Source organism: Barbus barbus (genome assembly GCF_936440315.1).
Source record: "Barbus barbus genome assembly, chromosome: 10".
In the NCBI taxonomy this organism is placed as follows: Eukaryota; Metazoa; Chordata; class Actinopteri; order Cypriniformes; family Cyprinidae; genus Barbus; species Barbus barbus.
The window spans coordinates 31197760-31219537 of record NC_136738.1 but is presented as its reverse complement, the minus strand read 5'-3'; the positions used below and the strand labels follow the sequence as shown (position 1 = coordinate 31219537).

Here is a 21778-nt window from a genome sequence, read left to right as displayed (position 1 = left end):
GCAACTTGTGCAAGGTCTGCTGCTGCCTTTGAGAGAGAACTGATGCGCTGATGAAGCAGCACCTGTTAGCAAGCGCTTTCGGTGTGAGAGCGCCTTTAGTCTTCCACGTTGATTGGTCGGACTCCTGACTCTCAACAAATCAGATGCGCGGTGGGCGGAGACTGCTCTAGGCCACAGAGTGGTGAGTTCAGACAGGCTGCATCAGAGCCAAATAGCGCGTTTCATAATTAAATAATTTTATCGGCACATCGGTTTTGAAAATGACCGATGCCGATTATTATAAAAATGCTTAATATCGGTGCCAATAATCGGCCAGGTCGATAATCGGTCGACCCCTAATAGTGTACAAACATGTTGTATATTTACTGAAACAAAATAGGTTATTGCTGACATGATCTAAATTAAATATTTTATTTCAATTGATTTAATTTTACTTTTTTATTTTATTTTGTATTTTTTTACATAATTGACAAAAGTTTGAGTCAGAATTCTGTGTGTTGGTAAAACTTTTAATTTTCTAATTGTTTTGTAAATTTACTACCAAAAGCAAAAGTGATATAAAACAGAACTCTCAAAAGTCAAGTGTTGAGAATAGGCCAGTTTTTCTTCTTTTAGATTTCAGTCATGTTTATTCTTTATTCACAACAGAGCTCATCTGTTTTTCAACATCTGCCAAAATACATTTGCTTAGGTCTACTATGATTTACTCAATACAATCCATGATTTTTGCATTAAAGGGCTTTTCGAGGAAACCTCACGTCATGTTTGACACGCAGCCAAGATGTAAAACATTTACGGAGCATCACGTTCATTTCAGATTCACAGATATTAGTTACTCTTCTTTTGAATGTCAATACCTACCCGTTTGTGCAGTTTCTCCTCTGCTCTTGACCTGCTAGAAAGCTCCCACAGCCTTATCTGTGTGCTGTCGTAGCTGATCACCTGTGATGTGTTTATCAACCGCTCACATTCACTTATTACACTTCAGACTCGTGGAATTTCGAAGAAGAATGTGTGGGAATTCTCACATTTATGGCACTCTTGCTTAACTTTCCATCAGTGAAAACAGATTTTAGGTGGAGCTGGATGATTTTTTACCAGTTCCTGGAGAATATTGTAAATATCTTGAAAAATATTGAGAGATATACCATTTTTTTGCTCTGAAATAAGGGACCATATCTGTTGTGCTTCAGTTAGAGATTGCCAGGAGACTTTCTACAGGGTAAGTTAATATTTGACTTCAGTCAGATAACCGTAACCTACATCTGTAGCTGATCCATTTGAAGGCCTTAAGTCATGACGATTGATTTTTTTCTATAGCTTGTATTCTTGATTCCTCTGGTGATAAGCATTAATGTAGGTGGAGACCGTATGGATTGAGTTCCACTGTTCTTTGAGTGAAGGAAGGAAGAAGTGCTCTGTTTTTCTAGAACGTGTGTATGTTGGAGTGAATAAATGCTGTCTTGTCAGGTTGATTTAGTTTCCACAGCCTCAGGTGCAACTGTAATCTGGCAGTGAAGACAAGTCTCAACTTTAAGTAAGAGTATCTGATTCTTCTCACACTTTTGAGGTCATTAATATGACCAAGTTCCTATAAATCAAATAGTATTGCAGCAAAATATTAGCAATAGTGTAGATATTTAGTAGGATATAAGATTAATGCATAAATATTGCCATAGAACGAAACTGAGAGTCTAGTTTAAATTGAGTCCAGATATATTAATGGCTGCAACTTAATATTAATGAAAGCCTGAAATATTCCATAGATATTTAGATATATCAAATAGATTTATATTTTTGAATTTGCTATCATTATTATTATTATTATTATTTACTATTTAATAAATTTATTCACATTCACCAGTGGATGAATATTTTAAAACATTTCAAAAGATTATTTAAATACATTTTTGAGTGATGAAGTAAATGAATGAATCACTGAATCAGAGTATTAAATAATTTCATTAAAATAGACACTTAATAAAACTTTACTATATTGATTCAAGAACCAAGATTCTTTAATGTCACCATACAAAGTACAGCAAAATGAGCTACTGATGTTTAAATCAGTGATGGTGTTCAGTTACCAAACAACCTTTTTTTTTTTTTTTTTAAGATTACCATTTTTTTATTTTATTTTTTAGATTAGGTTACCTGCTCAATTAAAGGATACGAAAAACAGTAAGAGAAAAATATTTGCCAGTTTTAAAAAGTCCAGTTTCATATCATATACGGTCTAAAAATGTTTATTTTCTTCAAAAGATAACCAAAAATAGTGGCCCCTCAGGTGCCTTATACCTAAAATATGTCCTGCCTGTCCTCTGGAACAACAGCGGAGCCTAATTAACATGCTTGTAGTTGACTCATAGAGTCTGTCTTCTCGTATGGAGATAAGTAGAGGGATGTGTAGTGCAGGGGAGGCAGAGTTATTCTTCCTGAGTCAAACCTAAACTCACCAGCATCAGCATGACTTCATTTTCTGCCCTCAAGAGGCGAGTGAGTCACTTAACTCGGGGTGTTGAAAACCGCCTGTTTCTAAGTTGCCTGTGCTCTGTTTAGACCTGTGATCATTCCTGTCAGTTGGGAAGGGAAACTTTATGACTTTCCCTAGAAGGTTGGGTTGAGTTCAAGTGCTTACAGATCCAGGTCAATCAAGTACATACTGCTTTCCAGAGCAAAAAGATGACTTGTTTTATTTGATTATTTATTTTCATTTATTATTTATTTTATCTAATTTAAAATTTTATTCATTTTTTACATTTTATTTTTTTAATTAATAATTTGCGTGCATCCTGTTAATTGCATTCTTAAAAGTGGAGCAATTACAAGTGCAGAATTATGGCCTTTTCTAAATGAAGAAAGATAGCATTGCTTGTTTAACTCTCTTGTTGATAGTGAATATTAATAGCATATATGGAGATTCGTGGAATATTTCCATTTTCCGGTTACCCAGACATCTCTTCCCTGTTTCCCAGAGCTGTTCGATGGACTGAAGTAAACTCATATTAAAAAACGTCATTGTTGCTGTTTTTCTTTCATGTCATTGAATGCTTCATGGCCGTCTAAAGAGCTGAGATACTGCCCGCTCTGGCTGCTTTTGTCTTTTTCTTGCTCATTTCCTGTTTCAAGGTGAAGAATTCTTCCCTCTGTCTGCATTCACCTGTTATCTTGTTCTGGCTATTCTTGTCAATGGGCATTTAACGGTCCCTATTAACATGTCCATTATTCTCACAGTCTCTTTCCATTATAGCAATTTCATCTATTAAATCCTCCATTTCAGAAAATGATGTCTGTCATTTTCTTACCACAAGTACTCAATTTGTGGTCGGGCCATTCTTTTTATATAAAGTACTTTTTCATCTCTGTAACTTTTTAGAATTCATCAAATCTTTTGTCAAATGATTTTATAAATGACCGGATGCTGGCAAGTGATATTGGGGATACATAAATTCAATATTAAAACTACGTTTGAAACATTTTATTAGAGACATTAAAAATGAATTAAAGTGCAATGTTTCAGTATAAATAGTCAATTTTTCATTGTTAAAGTTGGAGCAGCACCTGCACACATGACAATCATCCACTCTAGAGAATGTTTTACAAGAAAATACTATTTTTACTTCAAAATTTTATGTTTAATTTAGTCTGTTACTTTGCTTTTCTTTGTAATTAATTGTGAAATTTACTAGCAATTCTTTAGTGAAAATTGCTTCTGCATCAATTTTTCAAATCATATAAAGAAATGTATTTTAAAATTATGAGTTTAACATTTTATCCATTATATTAATACATACATGATGGCAGGGTTTCTGTGGGTCTAAAAAAGGTCTTAATTTAATCTTCCACAAATTAATGTCTTAAATTGGAGCAGAAAGTCTTACATTTATATAGTCGTGGCATTAAATGTTGCATGCAAAAAATAAAAAAACCTCCCACGCAGGGTTTTTCCTGGCTCAAAATGATGAGGAGGTAGTACCATCCTGATCATGTGCACACTATATTTTATTTTCATCTAATTATTTGATTTTATTAAACAATTTAGAAATACTGTGTTGTGCATTTACTAGGGTTGGGCTGACAGATGATGCCATCGTCCATCACCAATGGCTGATAGACATCATGTTGTTAAGCCGCCATTGTGAACCCCCCCCCCCCCCCCCCCCCCGCAATCCGCTGCATCCCAATACCACGTTCAGAAACAAAATGACATGTACTACGGAACCCCCTAAAGGGAATAAATACGAGATGGGAGGAAAATATATATTTCAATAGCTTACTTTTTCTTGCAGCTATATCATCGGGTAATTATACTGTATATAAATTGCAAGCATCAGGGAGCCACTATTATTCGTGGCATTGAAATTGCTTTTGAATGAACGATTGCTTTTTAGTTTCACTTTCGAGATTTCCGTGCCTTTCTGAATACGGATTCACGCTTCGTCCGAACGATAATACATACAATATGCTTCAAATGATTGTTCATACATATATATATAGGCACTACTTTAACCACAAGAATGGGTGATGTAGACATGAAAGCTCACTGTTTAGTAGGAGTGACCGGGTCACAGAAGCAGGCCTGACTCTGTTGGTTTTGTGGTTGTCATGACACCGGAGACGGACTCGGAGGAATCATTCATGTCGAATAGCTCATTGAAAAGAGTTGCTTGGAGAGCGAGAGAATGAAGAAGTGTGTAAATAAGTGGATCTTGGCGGCGGTTTGTGATTGACCCGCTGTAATTGTGAGTCTGGAGGACTCATCTGTGTTCTGATGGTTCAGTGTGCGAGTGGAACAAGCCAGAGGTGATCAGCAGAACAATGCCACGTCCGCTTCCTGTGCAGCGCTCTGCAGATGCTACCGTCAACACTTCAACCTGCTATTGTATAGCTGTATAGTGTGTTTTTAAGGTGGTGTAGAAATGTGACATGGTCGAAACAAGATCTTTGACTATTCTGGACTAGTTAGAAACAAGTTTACAACAGGTGTTCGGAAAAAATGACTGCAGAACCCAGGGAAAGAATTTTGTTTCACTGTTTTAATCTGTGCTTCAAAAGTATTTAATACATATTTAATAAAATAACGAGTGAAGTATGCTGTTTTCCATGGGGATGCACTAATATTAAAATTCTGATTAATTTGGGCGTGGGCGATAATAATATATTTAGTCATTTAGCAATCGCTTTTATCCAAAGCGACTTACAAATGAGGACAACAGAAGCAATCAATTGGAGATCAATTGAAAACTAAAAGCTAAAACGTGATAAATACTACATATACACATTTTAAAAATAAAGAAATTAAACAAAAATGACAAATGCATACAACAAAATTTCAAAACTTTACTTTTAAATGAAAAACAAAAAAAAGCTAAAAATAATAAAGAACAAAAGGTATAAGAGTATAATAATGATTCTAACATCAAAACACCCAATCATCAATAAAAATAAAAAATAAACAGTGAAGTATGCCGTTTTCCATGGGAATGCACTAAATGCACTAAGTGAATGTAGGCATGAGAACATTTTAATAATAAAAAAAAATATATATTTTCCGAAGCTCTAAATAAAGATTAAAATGTTTTTACAAGCAAATACTACTAGTCTTGCTACTTAAAAATGTAATGTTTAATGCAACGTGTGTGTGTGTTTTTTTTTTTTTGTTGTTTTTTATTTCTGAGGAAAATAGAAAACATTTCATAAGGCTATTTTAAGAACAAATTTGAATAAACTGTTGTTTTTATGCATTCAAATAATTAGACATACTACAACACAGAATTTAATAACAATAAAACATGGTGAAAGAAAATAAAACACCCACTTATGAAAGTGGATAAAGATTTTCAATTTCTTGAAGTCTTTAACAACCTAGAATAAATGAATAGAAATGATGCTTCTGTCTGAGATATGCGTTTTAAAACAAACACGCACTAGTGTAAACGTAACTTTTGTGTAAACTGAAAACTATTTGAACTTTATTAAAACTATTTGCATTGATTTATTGTGTTGGCTATATTTTGTTCCTTTGTGTAGTAGCTCAGGAGATGAGGCTTTTAGTCTGTATAAATGTCAACAAGCTGAAAAATAAAACCACATTTTTTTGAGATAATGTAATCTTGTTAAATCTGATTTCATAAAATTGGTATCGAAAAACATAAACAGGACATAAACTTTACTTTATGGAAAAAGTATCGTTCAGGAACCGGTATCGGTATCGATATTGAAATTTTTGAACGATACCCAGCCCTAAGTATCTGATTGAAAATTGTTTTAAAATAAATCCTACACCAAATGTTTTCAGTGTAAAGTGATAAATATGGATAACTCCTATTTTTGAGATCAGTTCAGATGAGATGAAAGTGTTTTTAATAGAGGTGGGATCCCTATAATAAGAAATAGTCATCTTAATGAGTTAAATATTAACCTAGCATAGTTAGTTAACTAGGTTATTTTGTTTGTTGGCAGAAGTCATCTACAACCAGTAAAATATTCAAAAACAAACATCCAATCCAATACAAATTCAATACTAGGTGGTCAATTATTATTTTATTTTATTTTATTTTTAATAAATTATTACTGTGACACTTTCAAAATATTGCTGTTTGTTTGATTGGCCTGACATGTCAACTTCCGAATCAACTTGTGGTTGTGTTTGGGAAACCTGTCTGACAACAGTTAATTTTGCAGTTCCGTTTGGCACCACTAGTGGTGTTAAAATGACGCACTTCACCTTTAAACCAGGGTGCTTTCCTTTGCTCTGCTGTTTAGTGACTTTCATGGTCTCTGTGGCTGCTTCAGTCTGTAATGGGGTGCTGAGAGGCCCACCGAGGGTCGGCTTTAGAGAGATAATGCAGATAGCTGAGTCATTGGAGCAGTAAGACCCCCTTTAGAACGAGAGTGCGATAAAGCAGCTTTATAGAGCCCAGACTACCTGTAACCCTGCCACATGCTCATTCCTGTGGAGATAGTCTGGTGGAACTGCCCTGAGATTTTTTTTCCATTCCTCAGGACACGGTATCTTCATCTTGCACACTTGAGATTTTTCTGCTAAAGTCTTTGTTCAGTCAGAGCGCCACATGTTGATTTAATTTCATTCCTGGGTCGGATCAAATGTGAGGGAAGCGATGACAGGACATGTGGACCTCTTGCTATCAGTCTTTATGGTTCAGTCTTGAGACCCTTCAGAAACTCCTGACCTTAAATCTGCTCCGGAACCAGAGGTCAACCAGGGTAGGGTTATTATTAGTTAACTAAAACTAAAGCTAATACCAAAGCTCAAGGGAAAAAATTTGTTACTTGAAATAAAATAAATGTAAACTGAAAATATATTAAAAATGATCTTATTTTATTGTAGTCGTCAAGGAAACATTTCTTATTTTTGTTAAGTTTAACTTGATGTACTAAAATAACTAAAACTAAAACTGAAATAAAAATGATTAAAAACTATATAGACCCCCCGCCCCAGGGTTGGGTACTGAACTTGGTACTTTTAAGGGTACGGACCGAATTACCAATTGGCATTAAATCATTCGGTACCAAATTTCGGTACCTGAGAACGCATTTGGGTGCATACGAGAGAGAGAGACCCTGTGACATGATGTCACCCCTGCATCTCTTTAAAACACAACACAGGGCAAACTGAAATGTTCTGAAGTGTGCTTGCATTCATATGGTGTCCGCGAAAACGCTGGCGGGATGGCATCCATTCATAAAAACGGAATTTGCTCTATAGCGTGGAAAGCCACGCAATTCGTCAAATTTTGGATGAATAAAAGAAGCTCTGTCACTTAATTCGAATCGCGATATGAACTAGTGTATGTGAATATTAAAACGCAAAAAGACTTTAAATATGAATCCTGCATGTTCTGTTAGCCTCGGTGTGTATGAATGGTGGTGAAGCGGTTTTGTTTACTACACAAATACTGAAGCACGCGTGAACTCACCGTGATTTTCGGCCTCTGCATCTCACTACATGACGATGTCATACGGTATACAGAAACTTCACGCAACCTGTCAAAATAAAAGTGCAGTTTGAAACAGAAATATATTACTCTTGTATTACTTTTTTCTACAGTATAATGTACGTCTTTATTCCATTTACTGTCAAATTTAAATAAAACCATTAAATGATAAAAATAATTATTACAAACACATTAACCGCTTAATTGTAGAAAATTATTAAAACTTTTTTTAAAGGAATATTCACACAATTTTTCTACCATGTATTAATTTTAACAGTAAACCTCTGTTTGTTTGCCGAAAAATAAAAGACTTTCATTTTCTTTCGATTTAAAAATAAATAAATGTTTCATGCCTTCATTTAATTATCAGAAAAAATAAAACACACAAGAATTTCTGGAAGAAAAAATAAGAAAACAAATGTGTAGGGCCCTGTTGTTAAAAATGTTGAAATTGAGAGTTTTAGATTAATTTTTTCACTGAAATAAATGTTTGTTATTACATAGAGTAAAGTACCGAAAAAAGGTACCGTTGGGTACCGACCTGAAAAGTATAACCCATGTGAATTGCATAAAACTGTGAAAATACAAACATAATTAAAAACATACATTTTAGTTTTGGAATTTTACTGTTGTTCTGTAAAATAATAATATTGATAATAATTCTGTTAAGATTTTTATAACGTATATTGAATTATTATTATTATTAAATAGTTGATTTTAATTTTTATGTAGTAAAATATTATTATTATTATTATAAAGTGTTGTATAATAATAATAATAATAAATATTATTATTATTATTATTATTATTATTATTGTTTTTTTTACATTTTATAGTAAAATAGGTATTATTGTGGCGGTATAATATTTCTTTATCACTTCAGTTAATTTAATTATTTATTAAGTTAATGCATTGTAAAATAAAAATGGGCAAATTTGTAACAATGTTGATTTACCACAAAAAAATTATGCAAGTTGCATTCCAGGTGGAAAAGTGTAACATTTAAAAAATATATCTTTAAATTAGTTAATCTGTATAATAAAACTAGCGGTTTAATGGCAGAGCATTTGAAGTTAATTTATTTTAATACCAAGGTTTGTTACTTGCACAGACAGTTTGTGCCGTATGCTGGTGGCATCTGCGTTATTGAATTAAAGTAAAGTATATTTCTGGTTTTAATGTTTGAAACTGTAAGTGGAAGGATTGTGTGATTGTGAATAATTTATTGCATTTACATCTTAACTCTGAGATTTTTGTTTCATAATATTCGAGCTATGCAAGCTGTCTACAGTAATATTCAAGCTTATTAAAGCACTTTTTTGGACTCTTTGACCCTTGCACGTTAAACTCCACAACAAAGCTGCCCGCAGATGCCAGTTTTCAGCCAGATAAGCAGTGTGAACCCAATTTGTTTACCTCTTGTGGGGTCCAGTGTTTCTTTTTAACTTTCTGTAGTCAGGCCTTTCTGTACTGCATGTCGAGGGTCTCTCTACTCAACTTTTGACTTCTCACTCTGGATGAGGCCGCAGCAGGCCTTCTCATCCACGAGCTGCGATCGATGTGGATCGGACCGGCTGCTTGCCTCCTGGGGAGGGACCTGCAGGCTTTTTTCATGCTTGATCTCAGTGCTGTGGCCTCCGCTGCGAGTTCAGCACGGCTCCAGATTCAGACCCCTCACCTTGTCTCATCTCATCTGAGCAGAGCTGTCAGGCACACTTTATATTTCACTGCTCTAGTCATTGAAGCAGGGCTGTTTTCTCAGAGGAGGCGATGAGAATATAATTTGTAGTACACAAATAAAACGGAGAACAAAATATGAGATCAAATAATGTGTGGAGCATTCATTTTTCTATTGAAAAGATAATAATAATAATGTTGCACACACCTGATGTGTTTAATTTATACAAACTAGCTGCAAGATGCACCATATGGAAACTTGTTTCTGCACAAGATAAAAAAAAAAAGTGATTGTGACTTTTTATCTCAGTTCATAGTTTTTCACAATTCTGAAATTTTTGTTGCAATTCTGACTTTTTTCTCAGTATTGCAAGAAAAAAGTTATAATTGCGAGATATAAACTCAGAACTGCAAGATAAAAAACTCAGAAATATGATGTAAACTCGCAATTCTGAAAAGAAAAATCTGAATTGTGAGAGAAAGTTGCAATTACTTTTAAATTTTTTTGTTGCAAAACCCCCCCCAAAACAAACAAAGACAAACAAAAACCATTTTAAACTCAGAATTCAGAGAAAACAAGTCAGAATTGCAATATGAAAAGTCAGAATTCTTATTTATTTATTTACTTTAAGCCTTTATTTGGACAGAACAATATAGAGGAGACAGGAAAGCATTGATTGGAGAGAGAGGGGAGCAGGATCGGCAAAGGACCACGAGACGGGATTGTGAGATATAAACTCATCTGTTGATAAAAATAGGTCAAAATAGTGAGATTTAAACTAGCAATTACAAATGTATGCAATTCTGAAAACTCAATAATATTTTATCTAGATATAAATCTTGCAAAATCATCATCATGAGTCATCATTATACTTGGGAGAAACACTGCACTTATTCGCAATCACAAAAGTACATTATTTGCATGTGTTTTAAAACCTTGCCGGTTAAGCTTTTCATTCACGCACTGGTCCGATGTGAGCTTTTTCTGAGCCCATACACCTGAAGTGCGTGCGCACTAAAAAGCATGTCTATAGCGCCTGATTAAGTTATCTTTTGCGCTAATACTGTCAAAACACAAGGTTTACAATATAGACTCAGTTGGTTATGTCTAAAATGAAAGTAAACAGTTGAGAGAAAAATGGATGCGTGCCTGTTAGATGCATGCAGGTCTTAAAGGGACAGTACTAAACATGCTGTCGACTGTCATTAAAGGGATAGTTCACCCTAAAATTTAATTTCTGTCATTATTTACTCACTCACATGTTGTCCCAAACCTGTATTCATTTCTTTCTTGTGCTGAACACAAAAGAATATATTTTAAAGAAGTGGGTAATCAAACAGTTGCTGGTCCACATTGAATTTGATAGCAGGAAAAAAAATCCTATGGAATTCACTGCGGACCACAAACTGTTTGGTTTTCCACATTCTTCAAAAGAGCATATGTTCAGCAGAAGAAAGAAACTCATTCAGGTTTAAAACTAATTTTGAGTGAGTAAATGATGGTATAAATATAAAACACTATGACAGAATCGACAGACAGATGGCAGAATTTTTATTCTTAAATGTTAAAACAACAAAACGCAAAGATAGAGAGGGAAAAAAAACCTCACTACTCTCGACTGAAAAAAATACAGTTGCTTTAATAGGAATTAATCTATATAGTGTTTTATTTGTATAATTGTTCATTCAATTTCTTGAATGCTCCTGCTAAATACACCTATTGTACCTGAAAATAAAGCATATTATGTGTATTTGTAATGTGTATCTTTGTTCTTATTTTTAATAACAAAGATAAAATAATGACAAAGATTTTTATCTTCATCCACTTTGGCCTAAATATCCACCATTCTTTTTTTATATTTTGTTACCTTGAAAGGCTTTGTCTTTATAATAGGGACATTATTTTGGCTGGACTGCTCAGACAAAATAGTAAAACCAACATGACAAAGAATCATGATAAAATCGTGATATTTCAAAAAAAAAAAAAAAAAAAATTGTGATATGATATTTTTTGCCATATCGCCCACCCCTAATTTGGTGTCATAATTACTGTGTAAAAAAAAAAAAAAGTATTCTATGGCAGAATTGGGTTGCCATTGCACACCGAGTGAAATTTACAGTGCAGAAACAGTCTAACCAGATGATTAGACATGCTGTAATGCATTTGACCCGTGCTGCTAATTCTGACAAACAACATGCAAGAGGTGAAGAAACCTCAGCACTATTATGACAAGTGGCACGGAAAGCCTAAGATTAGTCGTTTAGCATCAATTATATGTGGAATGCTGGGAATCCCAACAGCTTGTTTTCCGGAATAACAAGATAGCGCAGCAGAGCCGCTCTGTGCAAATATTGAAGAATTCTTTCCATGCCGGCCCACCAGCGATCACACACTACAGTGGGTGGACTGTGGGAAAAATCCCAGATTATGGCCAAATGGAGAAATAAAATATACAAGAAGTTTAGATTGTTATTTTTAAAAAAAATACATTTCTTCAACTATGAACACTTTTTGGCCCTGTGGACGTTTAGAAAATAAGCTCTCTTGAAACACACTCTCCACACACACTAAGTTTTTTGATTAGTCTGTTAATAATGTGGACATACTGTACATGCACACAATAATTCTGTTGGCTTTATCTTTTTTTGGTTCTAAACCACCACTTTTCAATTATCAACTGATAACTTGATAACATTTTGTAGTGGGAATGACATTTGGTCAAATTACTTACGTTTACGTTTGCATTATTCATTTAGCAGATACTTATCCAAAGTGACTTACAAATGAGGATGCAACAAGCATCTTAATTGAAAATGATGTACATTTAAAATATTTCATCTCAAGCTCCTCACATTGTTGGTTATCTTGGAAGTGACACCACTACTGAAGGACTTTAATTTTTATCGTAAATATTAATATTTTAAGATTGAAAGTCTTTGTAAATCAATACATTAAAGACATCTGACAACTACCAAGTAGTAAAAGTTTTTATGCTGTAAAAAAAAAAAAAATTCCAAGTTGTGAATAAGACTAATGGAGTACTTTGACAAGAAAATGTTATTTCAATTTTACAACTTCAATATTTCACATTTAATCCAATGTATTGCTTGCTGTTTCTTTGTAAAATTCACTAACAATTTCTAATGGAATATTGTTTCTATAGCACAAGAGCACGTAGCCAAAGAAACACTGACATGCAGTATGTATTTCAAAGATTTCTGTGGATAATTTTCTCTCGGGTGGAGTGCAACTCCAGACTGCAAGATGATCTGATTTTACCAAAGCAACTGTGTATGAACCTGCTGCTTCATGTGAAAAATCTCTCGTGTTTCCACAGCGTAGTCGTGAAGGGATTGCTGGAGTCACGCCATGTTCAAGGCCGTGCTAAAGAAGAGCAGAGATGGCGGGAAAAATAAGAAGGATTCAGGTATGAACACATGAAACTAATTCTGTATCTGTAATTTCTGATTACTAGTAGCTTTTCCACATCGGAAACAACATTTCTTTACAGAACATGTAAATGAGTCATTTTGCAGCTAATTTGTTGATTCATACAACATAAAGCGCATCAGAAGATGTTAGACTTGTAAATATGTACTAATTGATGTGATACATGAATTTGATGATGTTTGAGGTGGCTGCTGATGTCATGTGGCTGATATGCATCAGAGATCTGTCAGCATGTAGCTGATCAAAGTGTGGGATTTATTTACTGGGATTTATGATGTGGTTTCTGGTTTATGGCACTGTTGTGGAAACAGGTGTGCAAGAGCGCTGAACGCTCCGGGAGAATTAGGAGGAGATGTGTACACTTGAATTCCCTGGGATAATGGGATGTTGCTATGGAAATATTTATGGTGATTTGGCCTCAACAGAAAAGACACAGCGGCTCTGCTCTAAACCTAGTGAGCTGCCTGTGTAGGCAGCGTTTTAAGGCATTATAGGAAACACTTTCAAAAGTTAAGGAGCATAAAAATTGCAGAAGAGGCATGAGAAATATAACTTGTATCTTATTTAAAAACTGATAAACTTTTGTAATTTGTGTAAAATTGTTTCATAATTTTTATACAACAAATATTAAAATGTTTGTTAAAGGTTTTTGTTCATTTCAGTGTTTTATTTCCACTATAGTTTTGCAATAATAAAAAAAAAAAAAACATTTGATAGATATTCAGATTGAAATAAAACCAATATTAAAGACATCATAAAGCATATTATATATTATACTGATATATACGCACACACATACACACTATATTATATAATGTACTGATATATTATAAATTATATAACTATATTAAATTAGTACATATTTTGTAGTCAGTACTGAAAACAATTGATAAATAATAGTTAAGTCTAATTAAAAAAGAATTGTTTTTCATTTGTGTTATGTATTTTTTTATGATTATTCTAGTATTTCACCATCATCTCAAACACATGTGAACATCAAACCACGTCAAATCACCTGTTTGCTTCATGTGAGGAGTGATTTTCTGTAACACAGATCAGTTATTTTTTAGGTACCGTTTCATTTATGAAGCTGCTTTAGAAAGCAGCTGACTATGTAGACAGCATCTTAGCTCACTAGAACAGAGTCCCAGGGTTCAGACAAGTATCATTCTCTGAGGTCATTCTCTATAGATAGGCCTAATTGACACCTGGAAAATGATAAAGCCACGTCCATGCGAGGTCATTGCTTTTGTTTTGTCCAGGGTGGCTTTTATAGTTTAAAAGCTTCATTTCAAATCTTGCTGTGACATGTTAACTTTGACTGAACTCTACTTTATGAATAAAGACTCTGGTGAACTTTTACTTTTGTGCCAAGCTGCTGGCACACAAGTAGAGATGAATGGGATTGTAGAACTCTCAGCTTGGCTCAGAATACTGAGGCTCTGCCTCCAGGTCTTTGTGTGATTTATTTACTATTTTTTCCCCCCTGTTTTTTTGTGAGGTTGTCGCTCCTGTAAATGAACCATGTGTGTACAGTACAGAGGAGTGACTACTGTATTGAACTGATGTTTGAATGTGGATTTCTTGAATTGATGTTCTCAGGAGTCATCATTTAAATTTAGGACTGCAACTATAATTTTTTTAAAATTATTCTGTATGTGTTTTTAATTAATTGCATAAAAAGTGCACACATTGTTTTCTGTCTCGTTTAAAAAATGTTGTTCCACATCCTTGTTACTAATCATAAATCATCAATTTAAAACAACAAAATAATTGTTTATCCACAGTTTTGAAACAGACCATTCAAATCTCTAAATTATAAGTGATATTAAAGAAAAACAAAAGCACAAATTAATTGTTAACTGTAAGTGGTTGATTGTTCTGCAGGAACATGCAGATTTATTTTTCCTCACTTTAACTTAATAATTTGTTATTATAATTTATTATCAGGTCATGCACTTTTTTCCCGCTGCAGCACACTTTTCCCCCCCCAAACATATTTTTTGCACAGAAATGCATTTCTCATTATTAGTGAAGTGATGTCACCAGTGGGGGTTCATCCAGGTAATTCATCATGACATTTGTTTTTGATTATAATCCTTTTTTTCCTTTTTGATTAGTAATGCAGCCCTATTCAAATGTTTGTAAAGAATGCATTTGGTATGCCGTCCTTAAGATCATGTGCCATCATGTACGCATTACTGTCTGTGCTTCATCAACTAATGACATCATTGGCAATCCATCATGGGGCCCTTGAAACCTCATAAGACAACATTACCATGGGAACGCCCCTTGTTGATTCCCTGTTGTTTTCGGCTGTATGAACGTGTTCATCATGCTTGAATCATGTTTTACACACCCTGTCTTTATATCAGTAAAAACACTTCCTATGTCTTTTGTTGTTGATGTCAAAGGTCATGTGTCCAATCAAACTTCTGTATTTTGGCGCAAATTCATCTGTAACTTGGTAGAGGCTTGTGAAAATAGACAGATCTCAACCTGGACAAGTTGTGCAACATCCTCATAGATGGACCTGCACAGTTCACGCTAATATTCAGTTTGAAGCACATTTTAATTCAATTTTATTCAATATGCTCTTTTGGTGTTGCATATGAATAATGTCAATTAAATGTAAAAAATCTTATATATTAGTGTACAAATTTTATATATTAACAGTCCAATGTAAATTCTGGGCACTGAAGCAAAGGCGTGTTTGCTTTCATAGGTCATGTGTTTTTTTAGCCCTACTTTTGTCCAAAATTTGCCACATTCTGTGACATTCTGCTTTATACATTAAATTCCATTTTTATGATTGGATTCTGTGATCCTGTCCACGTCTTCTGCATTGCACAAATCATAGTTCCCTACATTTGCAAAAGTATATTTTATGCTTTTCATTTAGCTTTTACTGCAGTGATTTAGTTGGACTAGTCTAGACTAGTCATCTGGTTCCTTTTCCTTTGTTGCTGTATTAGTTATCAGCCAATTAGGTGGATCACTCTGATTATTACGTCAAAAATTCCATCCCGTCTCCCAGTCGGAAATGCTTTATGAAGTCTGTCCTTTGTGTCTATCCGTTTCCCCTCTCTCGATCCCACTGGGGCGGTTCCGACCATTCAGTATCTCTGCTGTTGCCTTGAACGAGGAGTGACATGTTTTGTCAGCTCTTGATGTGGCTGAGGCTGGAATCGCTTTTCTGTCTTGTCATTTGATGATGTCCCGGTGGGGAATTAGTGGTATATTTACTGTACATTCAGGCCGGCTGGGACATGTGCACTACAAACTCCAGATGAATAGCAGCACATGTTGTCTGAATTTGAGGAGTGGAGGCTTTTTTTTTCACTTGCAGAGATGCAAACTGGGACATACAGAAAGTGCGAAAAACAGCTGAATGGTGGAAGTTACCCTTACAGCACCAGAGCACCTTAAACACCTTAGAAGTTAAAATATTATTGATATTATTTCATTGATTAGTGAAATTACAAAGGGGAAACAGGTTTGGGAAAAGACCTCAAGCCTCTCTGTCCAAATGTATATATTTGTATAATTGTAATAAATATATATGTATAAGTTTTATTATTAGTAGTACTTGTAGTTGTAATATTATATTATATAATATGTAATGTGTCCTGACATCAGATCAGTATACACTCCCGGAAAAGCATATCATACTCTGAGATTTGAAGACAAGCTAATAACCCAGCTTTCCTTGTAAAGAAGTTTAAATCAGTTCAGACGTACAACAGAAACTCATACGGCCAAAGAAGAATTCATTAAGTGTTTTTAAGATGTGACGTGATCCAACTAGTCAATTTTTTATTATGTAGAACTGTATTTATTGATACTTTTCAGTATTATGAATGTAAAATAAAAGTATATTTACACTGAGCTCATCACAAAGCATTATGGGATTGCCTTCTCTATGGGCGGTACATGCAACACAGAACGACTTACATCGCATTGAAGGTATACATTTCAGCAGTTCATGCATTTCCTGGGAATCGTGACCTTGGTGTTGCAAGCACTATGCTCAACTCTTTAAATTACACTAACATGCAATTTGACCAAAATGTAGTTTGCAATCTTAAAAGGCAGCCTACTTTTTGCAACAGCTTTTGTGTGAAAAGTATAGTGCTGTCTAGGTAGGCAGCTCTCTAGTTTTTGGAACAGATCTCAAACGGAGCTCTTGACTAATGTGACCCTCAGGTTTAACAGACAGCGTCTCTGGAATATTGACTTAGTATTGTCTGCCTCGTCTTTAAATGTTACGGGCCCGTGGTGATTTGTAACGGTAATGGGTGAAGGCGAAAGCCCTGATCATTTTTAACTGCACAGTAGAGGATCAAATGCTGGCGGCTTGGCCTGCAGCAGCGCTCCAGGGAGATTGAAAGGGATCATGGAAACTCTTCTGTGATGCCAAACACCACAGCCATTATCCCACACAATTGCCAATCTCAGATTCAGCCCTTCAATCTTTTATTTTCTCCCTCTGTGCCTGCTCTAAAAACCCAGTGGGCTCATAGGCACACTCCCAAAATACATTCAGCTTTATTTTGAATCACATCTTTCAGGGAAGTAGGCAATCCCATAATTCACTAGAACAAACTCTATGCGTCGTCATACGTCACCCAAATGTCAATCTAATTCATACAAGACAAAAAAAAAAGTATTAACGAGTGGTAGTTCAGTCAAAATAGACTCAATATTAGTGTGTGCTGTATATGTTTATGCGTATTATTGCACAATTAAGTATTATTTATACACTGTTATAGTTTCTCATTAATATTTTGAAATAGCTTTTATTTCTGTATTTTCAGTTTTTATTTTAATTTTAGAGTAGTTTAATTAGTTTTTTTTATTAAATATACTACTTGGGTTATTTACTGTTATTTCAGTTTTATTTTTTATTTTTGTGCTTTGTAGCTTATTGCAGTTTGTTGTCACATATTCTAACGTTTTATTTTAATTTCGCTTTATTTCAATTAACAACAAAGTTATAATAGTTTTAAATTTACTTAATAATAATTCTGATTCTTAGCTTAGCAACATCAGTAGTTTCTGCTTATGTTCCATTTTACTGTACAATAAGATGTTTTTGTTATAATTTCTTTTTTTTTTTTTTTTTAAGATTTATTTTTGGCATTTTTTGCCTTTTACAGTTATAGGAGAGTGTAGATGAGATAGGAAGTGAGGTGGGAGAGAGACGGAGCCGGGATCGGGAAAGGCCATACAAAAGTAAGTGGAAACCAGAACAACGACAGCAAAAAAAAATTTTTAGTTTTCATGTTTCGTAACTTATTTGAGTTAGTTTTCTTTATTTCAATTGACAAAAAAAAGTTTTAATAGTTTTACTTAATGATTGTTAGCTTAGCAACATCAATAGTTTCTGCTTATGTAGAGCTTTCCAAATTGGTAACTTATAAGCTCAGTGTGTGTGTGTGTGTGTGTGTGTGTGCGTTTCATTTTTTCCAGTGTAGCTGGCATGAACGTGATCATGCATTTTTCTTTGTGCTTGCATGATGTTGCCTTTTTTTAAACCCTTTTCCATTTTGATCCCCACCACATCTGAGGGCTTTCCACACACATCTCGCACATGTCTGTGGTTTTGTCTTTTTCATCCTGTTTTTGAAGTATTCCAGTGGTGGGTTTGCGTTTTTAAGGTGTTGGGAGTCTTTGATCAGCTCTTGGGCTTGTAAAGGTCAAATTTCCAGCCGCCGTCACTGTTCTTAATCATTGTGAGCTACTGAATGGATAGGCTACAAATTCTTGTTAAATCAGACCCAACGATTCATTTGTGGTGTTTTCTGAGGTAAGCATCCAAGGAACACTATTAATAGTTAGAATTCTTTTTACACAAATTACATAAAATTTTTTCCCAATTTATGTTTTATTATTTAATAAAAATTTCATAAAGAAATCGAGATATGTAAACAAATGAAAATATTACAATTCCTTTACAACACAAATTTAATTTTTATTTATTTATTTTTATTAAAGTTCTGCATAAAAGAGGTTTTCTGCATAAATTACACATGGATGAAAAAAAAGATTGATATTGATCTTGATAGTACTTGATCTACCTGTGATATATTCATTTATTTATTATTTTAGAATAAATGATAATCAAAAATAGAGATAATCAGATGCATTCATAATGTTAACAATTTGTATTTTTTATTTAATCAAACGTGAATAAAATAATTCCTTTGCAACATTGCATTTTTATATTTTATTTTTTAATAATGTGCTGCACAACAGCAGTTCACTCTATTCTCTTCTCTTAGGTCCGTCTGTGCTACAGGGCACATTGGGCAGCAAGCAAATTCCACTGATAGCGATTGACTGCATGGGATTCAACTTCTTCCCATTTAATGCCAACTCGCTTTAAATCCTCTTTGAATGTACTTCGCCAGGTCTTCTTTGGCCTTCCTCGCCTTCGACGTCCATTGGGCGGTATCCATGTCAGTGCAATTTTTGCTAGGCTTTGTTCTATTTGCCGCAGGATGTGACCTGCCAGTTTGATACGATGCTTCGACACAATGGAGGAAAGTCTATGGGTTTTAGCCCTGCACAGAATCTCTTCATTAGTAACATGGTCATGGTATGTGACATGGAGAATACATCTGAGACACCGCTGGTGGAATACGTCCAACTTGTGGCCAATGCGCACTGTATTTTTCCAGCTCTCACGGGCATAGATTGCCATTGGTAACACAATGGACATATAGAGACAGATCTTAAGTGATGTATTAATGCTGGGTGACATCCAGATGTTGCGCTTCCTTTGGAACACTTTGGCTGCTTTGCCAATGCATCTGGCTCTGCATCGCCATCCTCTGGAATAACACTGCCCAAGTATGTGAACTGGTCTATATCCTTGAGTGGCTGGTTGCCAATAGTGAGTGGCATCAGTAGATCTTCATCTTCCCTGTTCATTTGCATCACTTGGTGTTGATCCGCAGCCCGATCTTAACTGGGTGGTAAGTTGCTGTAGTTTTCCCCCGTGACTCTGCTAGTAGTGCGATATCATCAGCAAAGTCTAGATCAGCAAGCCTTGTTTGCTCTGTCCATGAAATACCACATAGTCTATGGCAAGCAGGAACAACATTGGTGACAAAATACACCCCTGCCTAACCCCTGTCACAACGTCAAAAATCTCAGATGTTCCTGTGTCGGTTTCCACACAACACCTTGAGTTATGATAGATGCTCTTAAATATATTAACAAACCGCTGTGGAATGCCATATACTAGACAGATTTGCCAGAGTGAATCGTGGTGAACGCTGCCGAATGCTTTCTTGAAGTCAATGAAATTGACCACGAGAGGATGTTGAAATTCAACACACTGTTCCATGATGCTATGCAGGGTAAAGATTTGCCATGCCGGAATCCTGCTTGCTCTTCTCGAAATCAACTGCTTCTCGGAGCCTTAAGGCCCCCGATATACTTCAAACGAAATCAAAGAACGAACTGATATGACGTCGTTTCGAAACAAAGTTCGTTTTGAGTTCGTTTTGGCAGTTCGATACAGCCCACCAAAGCAAACTTTCTGGGGGAGTTCGTTTTGGCTTCGAAACACCTTTGAGCTATCATTGGTCCGTGGCGATTACGCAATCGGTGGGCGGGTTCGGGAACTCTGCTGCCTTTGACGTGCAATTTTTTTATAAACCTTTGTTTTTATCAAAGCATGACACCACATAAAATATAAAAACGTGTAATAATTTATCCAGTTTAATAAAAGACCTAGATACACCTTCATTGCATCGTTGTTGTGTTTAGTGCATTCGCGCGAGCGTCAGGACACGTTTACATTAATCTACACCCTGCCTCCAGCAGCACGGGGGTGTCAGAATGTTCGAAAACAGTATACCATAACTCTACCTTTTCAAACTTCTTTTTGCCCCCAAACGAAGAACAAAAACTAACTTCGTTTGAAGTATATCGGGGCCTTTACTAGCAGGACAGTGCAAAAGGCCTTTTCTGGCACTGACAGTAGTGTAATAATTACTTTTCTAATCAAACATAATTTTAAAAATAAATATGAAATATTATTATTAAATATTCAAAATTTTCCAAATTCAGTGCCATTCTGTTGCACAATGAATTCTACTTTTGTGACTGAATTCCATGATAATTTGTAGTTGATTTTTGATTCATCACTGTCCACTCTTAACCTTGATCTGGGACTTGTGCTTCAGTTACTGCAGTGCACCATGGGAAGGGAAGTTTTATGAGGCCACTAGTGAAAAACACTGAGGTCTGTTCACCTGCGATGCCTCATAATCTCCAGGTACACATCTGAACATGACATTGACATTTACGTACATTATTAGCAGGTCAGTTTCGCCCAAGGCATTTTGCAGCATCGCAAACCGAACCTCTGCCCTTTGAAGAATTGGAAGGGCTTTCAGCATGCTTTAACAAGCATATGGTGACATGTTTTTGATTGGACTGCATTCATATGAGTTTAAAATGGAAATCCAGCCACAGTCAGACATCGCTCTGGTCCCATTGGTAGAGTCTGATATTTGAGCGATTGTTTGAAGAATTGCTGATCCATATGCAAGGAGAAATCATAAGTGATTGAATAATATTAGATGTCACATTTAGCCATGTGATGAGCATGAGAATATGCAGTTAGCGGATCATTATTGCAAAATACAGCCGTTCATGATGATATAAGATCGGCTTT

At 35.0% G+C, this 21778-nt stretch overlaps 1 protein-coding gene across 4 annotated transcripts in view; it reads left to right on the top strand.

The window, feature by feature from the left end:
* Window positions 1–21778, top strand: part of LOC306876487 (protein TANC1-like) — a 173552-nt gene that overhangs the window by 7144 nt on the left and 144630 nt on the right. For 2 of the 4 annotated variants that reach the window (XM_079427697.1, XM_079427695.1), the window contains exon 2: window positions 12974–13063. The exons of 1 other annotated variant lie outside the window; for it this stretch is intronic. In XM_079427697.1, the coding sequence (XP_079283823.1) occupies window positions 13006–13063 (58 nt within the window). In that variant the 5' untranslated portion in view covers window positions 12974–13005. The remainder of the gene's footprint in view (window positions 1–12973; window positions 13064–21778) is intronic. One more of the 4 variants, XM_079427696.1, reaches the window with a different exon arrangement.